The sequence below is a fragment of the Eschrichtius robustus genome, chromosome 6, assembly GCF_028021215.1.
Source record: "Eschrichtius robustus isolate mEscRob2 chromosome 6, mEscRob2.pri, whole genome shotgun sequence".
NCBI lineage: Eukaryota > Metazoa > Chordata > Mammalia > Artiodactyla > Eschrichtiidae > Eschrichtius > Eschrichtius robustus.
Window position 1 is genome coordinate 139,475,070 of NC_090829.1, and position 19,706 is coordinate 139,494,775.

General features: G+C 37.7%; 1 protein-coding gene across 8 annotated transcripts in view; it reads left to right on the forward strand.

The window, feature by feature from the left end:
- Positions 1-19,706, forward strand: part of DYRK1A (dual specificity tyrosine phosphorylation regulated kinase 1A) — a 150,185-nt gene that overhangs the window by 34,228 nt on the left and 96,251 nt on the right. For 5 of the 8 annotated variants that reach the window (XM_068547076.1, XM_068547077.1, XM_068547075.1 and 2 more), the window contains one exon: positions 16,740-16,825. The exons of 2 other annotated variants lie outside the window; for them this stretch is intronic. In XM_068547076.1, the coding sequence (XP_068403177.1) occupies positions 16,816-16,825 (10 nt within the window). In that variant the 5' untranslated portion in view covers positions 16,740-16,815. Of the gene's footprint in view, positions 1-9,713; positions 9,800-16,739; positions 16,826-19,706 lie in introns of those variants that run through there. One more of the 8 variants, XM_068547078.1, reaches the window with a different exon arrangement.

Genomic DNA, 19,706 nt, shown 5'->3' on the forward strand with positions numbered 1-19,706 from the left:
CTCCAATTTATGATTAATTTTTGTTTTAAAAAATCTTTTAATTACAAGAAGGAAAAAATACTCATTTATGAAAATTTACCTACTTATTTACCATTTCTGGCACTCTTCATTCCATAGATTTGTGTTTCCATCCAGTATAATTTCCTCTCAGTCTGAAGAACATTCTTTAGCGGTTTTTGTAGTTTAGGTATGCTGGTAAAAAATTCTGTCTTTATTTCATCTTTGTGCTTGAAGATTATTTTAACTGGATATAGAATTCCAGATTGATACTTGTTGTCATTGAGTGTATTAATGGTGGTTTTCCACTGTCTCCTGGCTTCCTTGTGTCTGGTAAGATGTTAGTGATAATTACTGTTTTGTTCTTTTCTCTGTGTATACTGTCTTTTTTCTCTCTGGCTGCTTTCAAGATTTCTCTCTTTATCTTTGGTTTTAAGCTGTTTGCCTATGACGTGCCTGGGTGTGCTTATAGTTTGAGAGGTTTTTTTAGCCATGATTTCTTCAAATATTTTTCTACTGTTTTCTCACTGTCTTCTATGATTTTATAATTTCCTTTTTTTTTCTTTTTTGTAGTTTCAATTTTTCTGCTGAGATACTCTGTCCATTCACACATTAAAGAGTAAATTGGGGGGCTTCCCTGGTGGCACAGTGGTTGAGAATCTGCCTGCCAATGCAGGGGACACGGGTTTGAGCCCTGGTCTGGGAAGATCCCACATGCTGCGGAGCAACTGGGCCCGTGAGCCACAATTACTGAGCCTGCGCGTCTGGAGCCTGTGCTCCGCAACAAGAGAGGCCACGACGGTGAGAGGCCCGTGCACCGCAATGAAGAGTGGCCCCCGCTCGCCACAACTAGAGAAAGCCCTCGCACAGAAACAAAGACCCAATGCAGCCAAAAATAAATAAATAAATAAATAAATAAATAAATTAATTAATTAATTAAAAGAAAAAAAATTTTAAAAAAAAGAGTAAATTGTTCCTTAAAGTTTTTGAACACATTTTCCTCTAATTCTTTGTATAAAATACCTGTTTTAAAGATATTTTGTCTGTTGTTGTTTGCTATATCTAACATCTTGTCCAACCTGGGGTTGGTGTTCTATTGACTCTTTTTTCCCCTTGACTGTGGATCACATTTTTCTGTTTCTTGTTTACTGAATTTTGATTGAATACTGTTTTTTTCTTCTTGAGAATGTTATTGTTTGTTCTACAAAGCTGGTTGGTCACCTCGAATTTATTTATGTTTGGTTTTGTATTTTATTACTCAAGATCTATAGAAAGCTCAAGGTCACGCCTGGCCCCTCTAATATGGTGGGACATGACTTCCAAACTGGGTCTTCCTGTGGATCTTGTCTGGGTTTGGTTTTAGACATTATTAGTTTTGGTCTGGAGTAGGCTGTACTCTAAAAGTGTGGTCCTTAAGTCTTGAAAGGGGGAAAGGATGTTAAGTTGTGTATTAGTAAGGGTTCTCCAGAGAAACAGACCCAATAGGAGGCATATGATTTAGTGTAAGAAATTGGCTCGTGTGGTTATGGAGGCTGAGAAGTCCCCACATCTGCACTTTGCACGTTGGAGACCCAGAGAGCTGATGGTGTGGTTCCGGTCAGAGTCTGAAGCCTGAGAACCGTAAGATCTGATGGTTTAAGTTCTAGTCTGAAAACCAGCAGGCTCAAGATTCAGGAGCTGATGTTTCAGTTTGAGTCCAAAGGCAGGAAAAAGGTTGAAGTCTCAGCTCAAAGCAGTCAGACAGGAGTTCTCTCTTACCTGTGGAAGGATCAGCCTTTTTATTCTACTCAGGCCCTCAACCAACTGGATGAGGACCACCCATATTAGGGAGGGCAGTCAGTCTGCAGATTCAAATGTTAATATTATCCAGAAACACCCTCACAGACACACCCAGAATAATGTTTGACCAATTGTCTGGGCAGCCCATGGCTCAGTCAAGTTGACACAGTAAACCTCTGTTAAAGAGATCTCTCCACTGTGGCTGGGCAAAGACTCCAAAATTTCCCATTCTCTTTCATTTCTGTTCTGCTCTCAACCTCTTAGCAGTCACTCTGCTCTAAGCTTGTCTCACCTTGCCCCATGTACATTCTGGTCTTCTTGGGACCCCTCTACAGACTTTTGGAGACCCCTTTCTGCATAGCTCTTCTCTCTCTGTTACCCTGTCCCCCAAAGATTCCAGGTGCTTCAGCTGTTTGGAACTCTAATCTTTACCTTCACATCTCAGTAGGACCCCCATGCTTTGCTTGGATTCTAGTTCCCTCCACCATGTTGGGAAGTTGTCCCCAGAGAACCAGGGCAAAAAAATAGGGTCGGTGGAGGAGACAATTTTCTTTAAAAATTCTGTTTCCCTGATTATATTTCATGGAGTAGGCAGACTTTTAAATAATGTTGTAGTGATGTGGACCTTTGGATGAAGGTCAGGACAGAGGGGTGGGCTCTAGAGTAAATTGTACCCCGCTTCCCTCTTAGTGTTGGAACCATAGCCAAGGCAGATGCCATGGGTTGCAAGCTCTGCAGGTGCAATGACTAGGGGCTGTCACTCATGAAACAACTCTCCCATTAATGGATGCCTTCATTCTTTCCTTCATTTGCCACCTGTTCTCCTGTAACATTCTTCTTACTCTTAGTCTTATCTTCTTTACGGGAAGCGAGTCAAAGTCAGTTCATTCCATCCTTGAGACTTGCTAAATTATTTGGAGATGTCTAGTCACTGGTCCTTTAATCTTTCATTGTCTTGGCTGAACGTCCTTGGTACTTCCAGATCCCCACTCACCTAATTACTTTCTCAGAAGTTCTGAATTTTCACCGCCTCTCTTATGTAGATCTAGAAATTGAAAGAATTGTGAGCTTCAGAAGCCTTACACATACTAAGACTGCAAATCCAGGTCTCACCTGTCAAATTCTTGGAAAGATTTTTCTGATACTCCCTCTTCCTCAAATCTAAATTGGTTCCTCTTGTTAATTTTCTCTTTTAGCAATCTGTACTTCCCCCTCATAATCGTGAGCATGGTTTGTAGTTATATATTAGTGTGATTTTGCCTGTTTCCCACGTTGGACTGTGAGTTCCCTGAGGGCAGACACAGTGGCAGTAACTCTCACTCTTATGTCTCCAGTTCTCAGCACATATTTGTTGAAGAAATGAATGATAAATTTGAAACTCATCATGTCATGACATCATCTGATTTTTAAGATATTATTTGTGTGCATGCAGTTATTTAAAATTATTTTTCGGTTGTTTCAATAGGCGTAAGTGATGGCACTTCTGAATTGTATACAGAAGTATGTATGGTTGTCCCTCTTTCGACTTTGTCCATTCCTGTCCATTCCTACCCAACCACCTTCTCAGTCCCATTGTCCTGACGACAGATACTGCTGTTGAAGGTTTGCAGGTATCTTTCTGGACATTTTCCTGTGTATTTCCATTTATATGAAAAGAAACAAGTATGCTTATGTTGTTGTTGTACAGATATATGTTTGCCCATATTTCTTTGTAGCAGTGGAATTTGAATGCTCAATTAAAATGGCAATTAAGTATTAATTTTGCTATTATCATTGGTTTGATAATCAGATCTTTTCTGATCTGTTTATTTTACTTTCACATACTCTAAGTAAGGCACATAACCTCTAGACCTGAGTTGCCACATCTACTAAAGTATTGATTTGAATTAAATGAAATTGAAGACCTCTTGCTCTCAATCTGATACTAAATTCAATGTTATTGTATAATTCACATGTATTAGCTACCACAAAAAAACATGTTATTCTTTGTAATATTGAAAAAACAGGAAGGTCAAACATCAGTTATGACTTTGGGTAGCAAGAGGAAATTTTGGGGCAAGTTGTTAAATTGTCAATTTTTTTTTTTCTCCAAGAGTGGCTAGAGAATGTTAGCTGCTAAAACTAGTAGTGGGATCTATCTGTCTTGTGGACTTTGGCACTAGGAAGTTTGTGCTTTATTGATCCCTCAGAGCTAGCTGATGGCACCCTAAAAGGAATTTCACCCCAACTCCCTGAATTTTCACATCACAGCTGTACATTTATTAACACAATAAATGTCCCTGTGAAAAATTTTATAGGAATCGAAGTTTACATAGGTAAATCTTTGTTAGTGATTTATATAAAGCATTTTATGTAAAATAGTTTCCCAAGCAGTTTTAACCCCTATCTCCTCTCCCAAAAGAGAAACAAACAAAAGAATAAAAAAAAGCAAATTTTGTTTAGTCATGGTATGTTTTTAAGTTCTCTGTCATAGAATATCAAATCTTTAAATTTCTTTTAGTTAGCTGCTTTTGTCAAGTATCTCACTCATTTTATAGTTTAAAGAATTGTATTTCTAATACTTCTTTCATATGTCACCACTTCTATTTAAAATTTTTTTTTAATTATGGAAAACTTCCAACATACGTAAAAGTGGAGAATGTAATGAACCCTCATGTCCCTGTCCTCCTGCTTCCACAGTCATCACTATTTTGCCCACCTGGTTTGCTAACATTTTCAATATAAATAATACCACATTTAAAAATATTCTCTTTAGAAAAGAGGCTTGGTGTTTAAGAGGAAAAAAAAAACAAACTCAAAACAAGAAACAAAAACTATGCCCAAGCTTTATCTGATTATGGCTATTTATAGAGAATTGATAATTATATAAAATATTTTTTTAGTTCATATACCATTCTCTGTATCAGAAATACTCAATTTTGTGCCTTTCGCATTGAAATGAATTAGCAAAGTCATTTGTTCCATCATTAGATCGCAGGTATGACTTAACTGTGCTTATAATCTTGTCTTAAATATTTAAAAAATTTAACTCATTTGTTTGAACAAAGCAACCAAAAGCAGATATTTTTTTGGAGATGATATAGTTCGATGATCCTGGTTTCCTTTCCCTCCTGTATTGAGAGTCAGCTTTAGTTGAGGAAGCTGGCCATCTGGAGGGTGAGTTGAACAGGCTGTTCCCACTTCCTGGGGCTAGGTGCTGTCAAGCATATAGTTTGTTAGCTGCAGTTGAAGGCAGAGTGGGGTTAGGGCCTTAATCATGGTATAAATACTGTGGCAGGGTTGAGGGGAAGTGGTGTCTACTGTAGAGGTTGCTGGTGGGAGACTTTCTGGAGGAGAAGGCATTGGTGTTGACAGGTGGAAAAGGAAGGAAGGCTCATGGAGTCTGAGCAAAAAAGTGATGTTGGGGGAGTGAGCTTTGTTCCTCGTGGCTAGAGTGTAGATTTGGGGAAAGCATATAGTAGGAAATAAGACTGGAAAGGTGGAGATAATAATGACAGTATAAAATATGACAGTATGAAGAAGTGAACAGGTAATGAGCATTTACCGTGCAGTGCTTTAAATGCTTTACACGTGCTGTGTCATCGATAACAGCACTATTTTATGGGGTAATCTTCACTTTGTAAATGAGGGCACTTAGTCAACTAGTTTAGAACTTTGCGTGAGGCCACCTAGTAAGTTGTGGAGCCAGGAGTTAAACTAGGGCAGGCTGACTCCGGAGCCTGACGGCTTTGGGCCTTGAACACCAGGTTAAGCAACACAAAGCACTTTTTGGGGGTCCTACCATGGACAGTGACCTAGCAGTATATTAACTGAGTTTTAAAAGCAAAGAATTTTAATAGTTTATTTTCATGAGCTTTTCACCTTTACTGGAGTTTTAAAAATTGGAGGTTCTTAAAGGTTGTTTCATAGTTGTGGCTTTAGCTAGATTCCATGATGACTTTTATGTTAAGATGGAGGCTGAATTTCTTGGACCATTTTTTCCTGATTATAAAACATGTGCATATTTATAAAAGATGTGATGCACTGATAAGTGTAAAGAAGACAGTAAAAACCATCCAGTCTTTTATTAGCCAAAGACATTCATTATTAATAATTTTATGTATTTTCTTCCAGAGTTTTTTCTATGCTTTTTTTTTTTTAACTTTCTTGAGACTATGCTTTGATGAAGATTTTGAGTTCTTTCTGATAAAATACAATGCATGACTTTTTCCCTCATGTAATATAGTTGTTTTAAGAACTTAAATGATTACATAATATTTTATCATGTGAATGTACAATAATCCTTGTCATCTTTTCTTTTGAAAGTGTTGAACATTTTTATTGTTTCTGATTTTTTATTTTTGACGATGCACTTTTGTGTATAAATTTTGTATGTTTCATCATGAAATGTATTTCTAAAAGTAGAGATTGAATATGAAGCAAAATAGACTACAAGCAGAATGTGAATCAGTGTTACATGAAGAAAACTGTATGGGAATAATACTTACTCTTGCCGAAGCTCATGTTCAAGTGTACCGTGTATAGATTTGAAGATCATAAACTGAGAAATAAAGCATAAGATTCGAGCAAGAAAAATAGACTGGGACTGGCTAATTAAATTTGAGAAGAGAGATTTTGAGTGTCTTGATGTTCAGCTGGAGAAGAAGCTGAGGAATAAGTCTCTGTGCATCTGAAGAGTGTTTTGTAGGCTTTGTATAGTTATTTTCTATTTCTTCAGAGTGCATAAAAAAACATGAACTTAAGTTAGCATAGAGGAATTTAGCATACAGTTTGTGACTCAGGATTGAAAATTCTCGGTATAGTTTATCATGAGAATTATTCTTGGAGATGGGTAGATTTTCACTATAAATTTAGGATTTTGTTCTGCATAAGGAGGAAGGGGTGCTTAAGATGACGATTTAAAGGTATAACTAGACCTTTATTTCTAAGATTTAGTTTAATATTAGTTCTAGATTTCTTACCTGTTGTATGTTTCTTTTTTGACATTCCAATATGAGAGCAGCACTACTATGTTAAAGTTTGCAGTTTTGATTGAAAGGACAAACCAGAACAAGAAACAAACAAATAAAACTCCACATGGGCAGCTAGCAAAATAGCATGCCCGTGTATGTAATTGATTTGCATGACTGTGAATGAGGTCCCCAAAGTTGAACATCCAGTCTAGTGAGGCCAGCGGAATTTGAAATATAGGTTGGGAAATGTTGACATTAACAAATCAGTCATATGTGTTAGGATTGTGACAGTATGGCTGCTGATACCCAATGCCAGTCATTTATACACAATTTCCATTGATCAAGAAAATTCTAGTTTAAGATTTTAAGGTTTAAGATTCTAGGTTTAAGATTTCATTTCATTACAAAATGCACATTCATTTTAGAAACTTTAGAAAATACTGAAGATAAGAATAACAATTTCCTGCAGTTCCTCTCTCTGGAGATAACTACTATTTGCATTTTGTGTATAACCTGTCTTTTTTTTTTTTTTCTGCACACAGTTATTCTCTCCTTTTTAAAATGAATATATTTGCATACTGCTTTATAGCCCACTTTTTCTATGTAAGACAGTATTTTCCATGTTGTTATTCTATCATTCTAATGTGCTTATTGAACATCTACTAGGCTATAGTAGAAATATGAGATTGAGATTCACCAAGCAGTAGATACTATCACTTGAGTAAGAATATAACATAAATAATTACTAAAATATAGTGGTCGATAAGTAAACGCACGTTCAGAGGAGAGATTGGAGTGGCTTTAAGCTGGTTGAGGGAGAATTAAGGTGGTCTTGAAGAGTGGATAGGATTTAGGTAAAGAAAGGGCAAGTTTTAGGCAGGGGGAATGATTTGAGCATTGATGCAGAAGGAGGTTAAGTGGCATTTTATAGAATGCCATGCTGAGCTCTGAGTTCAGGGCAATAAGATTTGATCTAATGTTCCTAAGTTACAGAGGGGTTAAATCCAGGTTGAAAGTCTGTGCTTCAGGGATGTAAGCGTGGCAGCTAAAGGTGCGATGAAAAGGGACAAGGGATGCGCTGTCTTTAAGTAAAACGGTTCCCAAATCCGGCTGTGCTCAGGAGTAACCTGGAAGTTCTTGTTTAAAAAACAGCCAGATTCTTGAGTCCTTCTCCACGCTTCCTGAATCAGGATCTTTGGGGGTGGAGTCTGCAGTCTAGTTTTGGCAACCTCCCGTATTGTTTCTGACATACTGTCTGGCCTAGGAGATGCTTAGTTAAGGAGGCATCTGTAATACGTGTGAAATAGGGACTGATATAAGGACATGGACCAGGGTGATAACAGTAGGCATGGACGAGAATGGAAAGGCATGAGGCATTTTGAAAATCGATAGAATTTAGTGAGACCGTTTAGAGTAGCTAAAGAAGTCAGCAGTTTCTAGCATGGTTGTGGTGTCGGGGGCACGTGTAGAGGGGGCAGTGTGAGCTGTGTAAGGAAGGGATGAGGACGCCTTTTAGGCATAGTGAGTTGAGGTGGGAATGTGGCACTGCACGCAGCATCCAGCAGCTGTTGGACTAGATACTGAGTGATTGGTCAGGGTGGAGAAGAGAGTCTGGAATTATTAGTTCAGAGTAAATCTTTGAAGTGCTTCTTTTAGAGGGAAAGATGTATAGAAAAATGAGTGGAGGGGCCAGACGATGGAACTGGAGAGTGACACCTGAGTTTGGGGCCAAAGGTGAAAGAGACATGGAGGATGATTGGTACCCTGAAATACAAGATCACACATTTTAAGAATTTTTTAGGAGGTAGCATTTCTCTTAAGTTCCACAAAAGTCTAGCAGGGAAAATAAGTACAACTAAACTCACTTTACTACTCTTAGTAATAAGCTTATTGGAAGAAAATGTAAGCTGTTAATAATAGTGTGTGTGTTTTTTAATTATTTCTGGATCTTGTTGTTTTTCCGTATTTTTGAAATTCAAGGATAATTAAAAAACAGTGGTTCATAAAATTATATGTAATTATATGTATTAAAGTACAGATAATCAACTAAGTATATGTGTGCATGTACTTACGTAAATTAACTATATATAATGTATATTTTATAAATAAAATTGTGTATATATAAAATATTTTAGAAACACATATATATATAAATACTTTAGACCATCCTATTTAGAAAAGTCAGTACTATCAGAAAGGAAAGAGTGAGCAGAGTAGTTTTTTATTGCATTTCTTAGAAACTAGTTAAGAGAAGGGGTCGCAGACTATTATTGATTGAACATGCTCTTCCTAAGTGTCTTCTGTCTGATAGATATGCTTTGTTTCTGGAATACATGCATGCACGAGATCACCCCAGATGTTCAGGTTAGGGAGGGAAATGTAACGGGGGATGACACTAAGCACTGGATCTCAACCTTGTTTGATTCTCAAAGCACCTAGAGGTCGTTGGGCCACCCCTTTTTAATTCCTCTTATGAGCAGGATCGATTTGAGTAATAGAAAGTTTGAGTACATTATGTGTAGGTGATATGAAGCAAGCGCATCAGCAGAAGAGATTGAAAAAATTTGTTTTGTTCATATTTGCTTTTAATTCCTATTGACGAAGGGTTCCTGTACCCAGTTCCAACATGTGAGGGTGTGTGTGTGTGTGTGTGTGTGTGTGTATGTTTTTCACGGGGGAGGGGCTTTTTCACACCAATCAGTTCTCAGATGGCAGCAGGGTGTCTGAGAATTCAGCCCAATTCTCACACTATCTACCTGGTGAAGGGCTCAGTCCTGTAAGACCCTCCACTTCTGACACCAAGCACAAGCCCAGGTTGTTACCTGGGCATCTGAATGGCTACAAACTGGAGGTTCCTGTGACCTCCTCCTTAGGTTTGATTCATTTCCTAGAATGGCTCACAGAACTCACTTTTCTGTTTTTTTCATTTTTGGCCATGCGTCGAAGCTTGTGGGATCTTAGTTCCCCAACCAGGGATCGAACCTGGGCCCTGGCAGTGAAAGCTCCGAGTCCTGACCACTGGACCGCCAGGGAATTTCTCAACACAAGAATTTGTGTGGACTGGATGTGGGGTAAGCAATAGGAAAGAGGTCCTAGATGATTAGGGTTTTAGTTTGGGAGATTGAGGTGTGGTGATACCCAGTAACCAAAACTGAGAATACAGGAAGGAGAAGTGGATTTTCTTCCTGTCCTGCCTGGTCATTCCTCTTCTTTTTTGATCAAGAGAGAAGAGTGGGGAAATGACAAATTCAGTTTAATGTGGGGCCTGAGATCAGCGGCTTTGGAGTCTGGTTGGATTTGAATCTTATCTCTCTACAATTCGTCCTGTGTGACTTGGGGCGACTTCACTTCTCTGGGTCTTAGTTTCCTCACCTGTAAAACGGGTAATAGTGCTACTTAACTTATGTAATGGGAATTAAGTGAATTAAAGGAAAATGTTTATGTGTACATTAAATATAAGATACCTCATATGCAGTAATAACTGGGAAACAAAATCAAGCTCAGTTCACTGGACTCTCAGAAATGTGGGCCTGAACCTTAAAGGAGAGAGGTGGGCTAGAGGCAAGTTGGTGTTTTCAGTCTGCTTAATTCCACATATAACTAAGAGGGTACTTAATGTTGCCTTTCAACCAAATCTTAGAAATGAGCCTTCTGGAACTTAGATCTGCTTATGATAAGGGATATTTCCTAGTATCTACTTTATATAGTAGTAGTCACTCTCCAGTAGTGGAAGTTAGGTTCCTGAAAAGTGCTGTGGTCTGAATATTAATGTTTGAGGAACTTGGAGTATAAGAGAATACATGCAGATATGTTGATAAACTTGAAGGTTGAAATAAACCTGTGAAAATCATTGTTTTCACACTCACTAAAGGAGACAAAGGATGGCAAGCAAAATAAAGTATCACTGGTAGTTTATATGTTTTTAAAAAAAATAAATTATTTATTTATCTTGGTTGTGTTGGGTCTTCATTGCTGTGTGCGGGCTTTCTCTAGTTATGGCGAGCGGGGGCTACTCTTAATTGCGGCGCGCGGGCTTCTCATTGCGGTGGCTTCTCTTGTTGCGGAGCACGGGCTCTAGGCGCGTGGGCTCTAGAGCGCAGGCTCAGTAGTTGTGGCTCACGGGCTTAGTTGCTCCGTGGCATGTGGGATCTTCCCGGACCAGGGCTCGAACCCGTGTCCCTTGCATTGGCAGGTGGAGTCTTAACCACTGCGCCACCAGGGAAGTCCCTATATGTTTTGAATTAGTGGCAGGGTACCTGTACTTTTTTTTGGTCATAGCTTACTCCTAGAAACTTTTCAGTCTCTGCCCACCAGTCTTAAAAAAGATATTTGTCAATGCGTTATGCGTTGTAACAGATAATATGCCTATGAGTTATTTCCCTCCTGTTTTCCTGTATTTATTGCCATATACGAATACTCAGTGCCTAATTTTGTCTCAGTTTAGCCCAGATATAGTCCTGGAGAGGCCAGGTAACTTGGTGCTTGAGGTAGCAAAAATTGGGGCAATATTTATTTAATCCACTCAGCTCTGTCTTCTTGAACCTTTTCTCTGGTGCTCACTCAGGGTTGTGTTAGTTCTTTATGTACAGTTTCATGAGAAATCACATCCTTCTTCCCCTTAAACCCATGTATCAGCTACTTCCACTTGCAACGTGCCATTGGAGTCATATATTCCAAGACCCAGGTTTTCAGTCCTTCATGTTCTTTTTATCTTGCCTGAGGCTTTAGTGCAAAAATAACTTATCTGCTATTGGTTTTTACACTCTTTTCAGCTTGTCTCCTTAATTTTTTTGTTTTTTGTTTTGGTAAAGGGAATATATAACAAACTGTTACATGCTATAATCAGAATTTCTCTGCTAGACTGACTTTTCAGGAGAGTTACTTTTCCATTCCCCTAAAGTGAAATACTTTATACAAATTAATTTACTGCTTATGAGCTTTATTTTATGTTTGGTATGGTTGAGGCAGAAGAGTGGTGAGTCTAAAATCAGACTAAGTCACCTAGATTCTTGCAGGTTTGCAATTTTCTCATAACCATTTCAGTGATCCCTAATGAGAGGCATCTTGGAGTGGTGGAAAGTAGTGAATTTTGGTGTGGGACCAGAGTTCTCAAGCTGTGCCCTTAGGCCAGGCGGGTTAATCTCTCTGACCCTTGATTTCCCCACTGATGAAATAACAGTGCCTACTTGTAGGGTGTGTGTCAACGTCTGTGAAGTGTCTCAGCTGATGGTGTATAGCAAATGTCTTTTTCCCTGCAGTTTTACTCATAATTTTGATTTGATATCATCTTACGCTTTTTGCCTTTTTACTTTTTTTTTTTTTAAGACTGTGACGGTTTCCTAGGGATTCTGGGGGAAATCATAAATGTTCTTGGTTTTTAGGATTTCTCTTGAAACCCCCAGTTAGTGAAAGGACTTTTTTCTGTGTATGCCATTTGATCATCTTATTGGGAATTAGAGTTATAGATTTTTTATTTTCCTTGTGTGTTAGGTATCAAAACATTTCCCCCATGACTCCTTTGGTTATTATAATTCTTGAAAATCTATTTCTAAAATTATTATTTGGAAAAAAGACATTTTCTTCTATCACTTCCTTGCTCTGTTAGTGTAAGTGAGCAGAAGTTTATAAGGAAAGCTAGTCACAGAGTATAATTTTAAGATAATCACATTGTAATTTGATCCATGGAATCAAATTTTAGGTATTTAAAATTCATTTTCATTTTTTTTTTAACATCTTCATTGGAGTATAATTGCTTTACAATGGTGTGTTAGTTTCTGCTTTATAACAAAGTGAATCAGCTATACATATGCATATATCCCTGTATCTCCTCCCTCTTGCGTCTCCCTTCCACGCTCCCTATCCCACTCCTCTAGGTGGTCACAAAGCACGGAGCTGACCTCCCTGTACTATGCGGCTGCTTCCCACTAGCTATCTATTTTACATTTGGTAATACATATAAGTCCATGCCACTCTCTCAACTTTGTTTTCATTTTTGTAGCTTGTTATTTTATTTTATTTTTTTGTAGCTTATTCTTTTTTTTTTTTTAACACTATTTTATTTATTTTATTTATTTATGGCTGTGTTGGGTCTTCGTTTCTGTGCGAGGGCTTTCTCTAGTTGTGGCAAGTGGGGGCCACTCTTCATCGCGGTGCGCGGGGCCTCTCATTATCGCGGCCTCTCTTGCTGCGGAGCACAGGCTCCAGACGCGCAGGCTCAGTAATTGTGGCTCACGGGCCCAGCTGCTCCGCGGCATGCGGGATCTTCCCAGACCAGGGTTCGAACCCGTGTCCCCTGCATTGGCAGGCAGATTCTCAACCACTGCGCCACCAGGGAAGCCCTGTAGCTTATTCTTAATTGGCATCTTCTGAACTATCAGAATTGTCCTTTTAAATCTCATTGTGCATTATATTTTATTTTTTCATGTGGGTTAATTTTTTTTAAATTGTGAATATATGAATATATGAGAATATATATTGATATAACACGTAAAATTAAAAGGTCATAAAAAAACAACTGTATACTTGTACCCAGCTTGAGAAATAAAATAGTACCTACCAGAAATAAAATAGTATCTTCTGAAGCTTGTATCAGACTGATTTTTTTCACCGGCTGCTTATAATACTTCCCTACTACTTTAGTTATTTTGGAACTAGATACAGGGCTTCCCTGTTAGCGCAGTTGTTAAGAAACCGCCAGCCAATGCAGGGGACATGGGTTCCAGCCCAGGTCCGGGAAGATCCCACATGCCGCGGAGCAACTAAGCCTGGGCGCCACAAATACTGAGCCTGCGCTCTAGAGCCTGCAAGCCACAACTACTGAGCCCGCGTGCTATAACTACTGAAGCCCGCATGCCTAGAGCCCGGGCTCCGCAACAAGAGAAGCCACTGCAATGAGAAGCCCGCGCACCACAACGAAGAGTAGCCCCCGCTCGCCGCAACTAGAGAAAGCCCGCGCACAGCAACAAAGACCCATCACAGCCAAAAATAAATAAATGAAATTATTAAAAAAAAAACCAAAAAACTAGGTACAGTTTTTAGTTTTGCCTCAGTGCAAAACATTGTGTCATTAGAGAATACATCAGTACCTGCCATTTAGTTTATTAACTCTTTAGTTAATCTGGATTTGCCATATCATGCTAATGCATTCATTTCAATCATAGTTTTGCCACTCTAGTTTTTTTCAGATTTGTAGTAATTTTATAAATCTCAGGATGACAGTGCTTTTGATTAGGTGTCTCGATATCCTCCCACCCTCTCTCCCCTCCTCTCATCTCCCCCACCCCTCTTGAGAAAGAGAGACAGACACAAAGAGACCGAGTCTGATACCTTCCTGAGCATACCATGCACGTAAACTCAGCTTGTTGAAATTCTGTTATCCCTGCAGATGTGCTGTAGGTTAATTTTATGCAGTGATTTTCAGACAACTAAAAATTGGTTTGTAAGTTTAGCTTCAAAAACCACTTAAGCTTGGTTCCTAGATTGTTCATAGACCATTGTATTGCCTTGGGCAAAGTGTGAGCTAAAACATACTGTAAAAGATTTTGAGGACTATGGGAGGTTCCTGTGGTAAGGATAGTAGATGCTTTTCGTTGGCATCTAATTTTGCTCCATAATTTGTGAATGGCTCCATTTGTGGGGGAAAAGATAAAAAATTCAGTGTCGGATTTTCTCAGAAAAAATTAAAATGTGACTGTCTGGATTTGTAAGCTTCTTTAGAAAGAAAATTGTATCTATAATTGGCCAAGTACATTTGTTGTTCGCTGTTACCTACTTATTGTCATTAAAACTCACATCTATTTTTTGAAAAGTGACCAGCCTGAAGGATATATTGGAATAATCACTAGAATCTTTATTTAAAGTAATCCAAGATCAAGACTTGAGGAGTTTATCATTTCTCAGTATATGATGGTTTAGTTGCTGCATATGTCAGCAGCAGATTTTGTAACTTACAGAAATTCTTTACCCTTTGCTAAAGGCTGCTTTTCAAATGAGTGTGATTAAATGGTTGATTTTTTTTCTAAAAGATGTCAGTTTTAGGGTGAGACCATTTTGATAATCCAGAGTCAGGTGCATTATCCATTGTGCCACTGGCCCACTCATCTTTTCCTATTGAAACCATTGAAGTTGGCAGGGTATAGGTAGCATTGTGACATTTTATAGGTGAAGAATATAATGTCAGGAGCCTGAAGGATTTGAAAATGTGCAGTTCATGGCAAGAGATTTAAAAATTCACATTTTCCTTTACCATAGTTTATGCTAGAATTGTAAAGACTTACCATTTATGAGGGAAAAATTATTAGAAAACTATGTCTTTGAAGTAAAAATCTTGAATCTTGATGATTCAAATATTATTTTTGCAAATAAAACTATTTTGATGCACTACTTTAATGTTCATCCATTTATCTGTCCATATCCCCTTTCCCCCAAGTTGGGTACTAATTGGTCACATGCCTAGGGTTTTCCTTGATACCACAGCAGCATCTAAGCTGGAAAAGTGGTTCTTCAGGAATGGAATCTGGAATCCAGGGAATGATTTCAGACACAGGTAGTTCTTAATTTACAAGTAATTCATACATGTAAACCCCTTCCCTGAGCTGCTCTTTCAGTTGCTCCTATTTGGAGTACAGAATTTGAGCTTTTAAAGAACTTCTGGGGTTCAAAAGTAAGTAGAAGCAGAAATAAGTGAAAAGCAGAAATATTTGGTGGCAATAAATATAGAGTCAAATCCATATTATGACCCACTTGGATAAAAATGTTTTTCCTCAAACTACCTCAGTAGTTTTTAACATTATTTTGCAACACTGTTAGAATTCTACCATTTAGGGGTTTATTTGGGCTAACTAGCTAGCATCCTTGTTGAAAACTGCAAATATTAAAGTGAATTATTTCAGCCCTGTTGATTTCTTCCTATCACATACCTGAAATGAACTACACTGAGGCAATAGGAGCTTTGGGTGGTAATTTAGGAACATACTTAGGGGAGAGCATTGTTATTAGCAGGATGATTGGAATGTCATAATGTAAAATTTAGGGAATTACAGGCATCAGGAGTTGAGAGAGTGCTAACAAAGGAAAACAACCTACTTCAAAATTTGTCCGGATAAAGAGAGGATCTAGAATTGGTTAAGTTTCTATGTTTCTTCTGCAGGGTCCCTAGTGCCCATGGCTGGTGTAATATCTTTTGGGTTCAATAGATGTCTTTTGGCTAGTCTGGGCACTTGGCCAACATAAGCAACATTGTTTCATTAGGAATAATACTTAGTTCCACAGCATCAATTTGAAAAATAGATTTTTAGACCAAACTCATTTATAAGTTAGGTTTCAGCCTGTGCTTGTCTTTGTCTTGTCTGTCATCAGTGCTCTCAGTTGACAGTAGCCACAAGGTTGCTTTTGCTTTCCCATCAGTCATGGAATTTGCTGGCCAATCATAAAATAGCAGTGGAAGTAATAAGTAGGAAGTAAAGTGAAAGAATTACAATAAGTACGAGAAGCCACTCGGAGAGCAAAAGAGGGCTTGTGGGCTTAGGGGAACAGTTGGTAAGCAGTGTCTCCGAACTTAATTTACCAGTAACATTGGTAGATTGACATGTGATCGTTCCTATAAAGTAACTTTCATTACCTCTGATAGTAAGCCACGGTGAAAAGTGAATTCACATTTACTGATTTGTGAATTGATGTAGATTACAAAATGTAGATTTTTTTATTCGGATAAAATTACATAGAATAGGGTAATATTGACAGTTTATTTCATCCCTAGAAATGTGTGAAATTTTTGTTGGTAGTGGTCAGATTTTAAAACTGTTTTTCTCCCTGACAATTAAATATTTTATATATAATTGATTTTCATTAATGAAAATTATTTTCAAGTAAGCTTAAATAAATGTGAGGAAATGAATTTGCAGTAATTTTATTTCTATGTTTTGGGGATTGTATTTACATTAGATGTTCCTCTGTTAGGGGTAATTGTCTTGCATCCTTATCTCTTATCATAATCTGTTTTTCTTCACACAGTGTTATAGTTTTGCTGCTGGACTCTTCCCTCCCTTCCCCCACCCCATCAGGATGATATGAGACTTGAAAGAAGACGATGCATACAGGTGACTCAAGTTTTGAAATACAGTAAATCTGTGGCTGTCTGAGAGAATGTGGGAACTGGTGGTATATTTTGAATGCGGGAGCTTTCTGATAAACAGCATTAGTCGGGGAATTATTTTGATCAATAAATGCAAAGATAGTTGGAATATTTATTAAACTTGACTTTGGGAATCAGTTTGATAATCAGTGACAGATAGTGGTATTAATACAAACACAGCCTAGTGATTGCTAGTACTTGACCTTTTCAAAAGGGGTGTTGGCTAATACTTTGGCGAGAATTGAAGTATTTCTGTTAAAAATAAATAAAATATTCACCTTTATGGTTGAATGCATGTTCCCCCAGATCCCTGTTAGAAGAGAGCAAATCTTTTAAAGGCATAGGGAGTAGATGTTAGTAGTGTGTCTTAAGTCTCTGACAATTCAGTTAAGGATATTATACCCATATGTATGATTCCTTAAAAAATATGGTCTGGGATTTTGTTTTTTCTTTCCTGCCTCTCCATCCCTTCCTTCATTCCTCTCTTTCTCCTTTCTTTCTTCCTTTTCCCCTTCCCTTTTCTCCTTTTGTCATTTGTATTTATACAGGAGAAGCAGTATAGAAGGCATTTTTGAAAGAATATTTTTGATTGCTTTATAATTAATTGAGGTGATCTTAACTTATACACGGAAAAATGGAGGCTGTTCCATCTGTGGCTGTGTTTGAGCTCTTGAAAATGTAGTGTAGCTAATGGATGAAGTGTTACTAACTTTTAAACTTGAATGTTCTTAAATCAGGCCGATGAGGAGGTATTTTGTTGAACCAAGTGGCTTATATTTGCAGACCTGGTCAGAGATAGTTTTATTTGATTTATAAACTGAAAGTGTGATCTTTAACTGGAAAAGAAGTAACCACATAAATCTTGGATAGATGCTTAATTACATTATTGGTGAAGGTGTTAAGGTTTTTGTGATTGCTTTTTATTTAGGTGATCTTTGTTTTCTAAAGAGAAAAAAATTACCATTTTTTGACTTCAGCTTGGGATTTTAAAAAATAATGTCTCAGGTGTGCCATTTTGTATGAAGAAATGTGCTTGAATATATATTAAATTTAATTATAGATCAAATCATATTTTACATTCATGAGGGACTCAAAGAATCTGATGATAATTCTTTTTTGAGTAAAAGGTGTTTGAGTAATTATCTCTGTAATCTGTCTCTCCGGGGTGCACATGTATATTTGCCTGTACATATTAGAGGTACACCATGTACACATTCTGGCTGAGTGGCTGACAAAAGCAACATGACGCTGAGGCTGAATGTCAGTGTCATAGAGGAATAAATAGGAATATTTACAGAAAAAATTATAGGATTCTATGAAAATTTTGTTGTCAGATTTTATAAGTTTGACCTTTTGGTGCAGGAACAGTTGCGCAGCACCGTCAGCTCCCGGATTGTTCCGTGGGCACATGCTGCACATGGGCTCTACCAGGTAGATGCCCACTTTCACCGGAGGTCAGTAGAGGGACAGAGTATTTTGGGGGCATCTCATAGATTTAACCATGAATATTAATGATTTTGGAGATGTTCCCTTAAGAAATTTTGAGGTGGCAAAGTTGCTATTTTATTTCTAGTTTACCTTCACAAGATATGAAGAGTTTCTAAATAACTTTTTCTTGAAAGGCTTATGGATGAAATGAAATATCTAAAGAGTAAATCCAGTTTATAAAGGTTATCTAGTTAATTTTATGAATGCTAGAACACACAAAAAAATAACAAATACTAGATTTATGATATAACCTAGTCTCTTACTCAGCCTCGTAGTCTTTAAAAATTACCAACATTTACTGGCTTATAAAGGAAAAAACTCAAGAAGAAAGATCTGACTCTCTCTAATATACATATTAGCTGTTGGCGTATTTCCCTTTCAACAGTTTGAAAGTTAATAATTGTTTTTGAATGTAAAATTAACAGCTTTCACAATCATCATTAATTAATGAAGTTTGCTCTGGTTTTACTATGCACACATTTATTCTTCAACGGATAGAATTTTAACACATAAAAGCTTGTAAGGAGTTTTTTCATTGAAAGTTATTTCTAGAATGCTTTTGCCTACTTGAAAGTGAATATTGTTTCCCCAGGCATTCATGGTCCTGACTTTATGTTGGTTAGCTGTGATGATACCTTACTCTCTCATACCATTTCATTTTAGGTGCAGGTTCAGGGATGCTAGAAAGGACATTGAAGTATGCTTTGACTGACTGTCTTTCAAAAGCCACAGCTTAATAATCGATTTTTACTGAACAGCAAGCCAAAGTTAAACTTCAGTATATCTCTGGTACGTGTGTATATAGGTGTTCCTGTACTTACTTAATTTGAGGGTATTTTTGCATATTTTAAAATATAGTTAGAATGTAAATTAGGTAAAATTAGATTATTTTTTGATTGTTGGAAAAAAATCATTTATGACCAAACATTTTATTTGGCTAACATTTGCTTTGTACCAGGTACTGTAATAGTGTTCTGCTCATAAGGATCCCTGTACTTAGAGTCAAGGAGCACATAGGAGCACATTTCAATTGGAAGAGGGGGCAGGTATATAACAAATTTTGCAGTGGATGTTTATGATAAATTTTGAACACTTGTCTGTTGAATTCAAGCCATCTAGAGTAAAAACAGAAAGCACTCTCTGGTTAATAACATTTGCAGTAATGACTTCACCTGATACCTTCATGCCGATGTTGTCAAAATCTACCTTTGTGTCCCACTCTTCTCCTCTGAGCTCCAGACTCATGTAACTGCCTCCTAGATGTCTCTCCTGCACACACTCCCTCCTCTCCTGTTTATCCCTGTTAGCGATGAGTGACACCATTCTACCCAAGCACACTGTCATCTTGGGAACCTAGG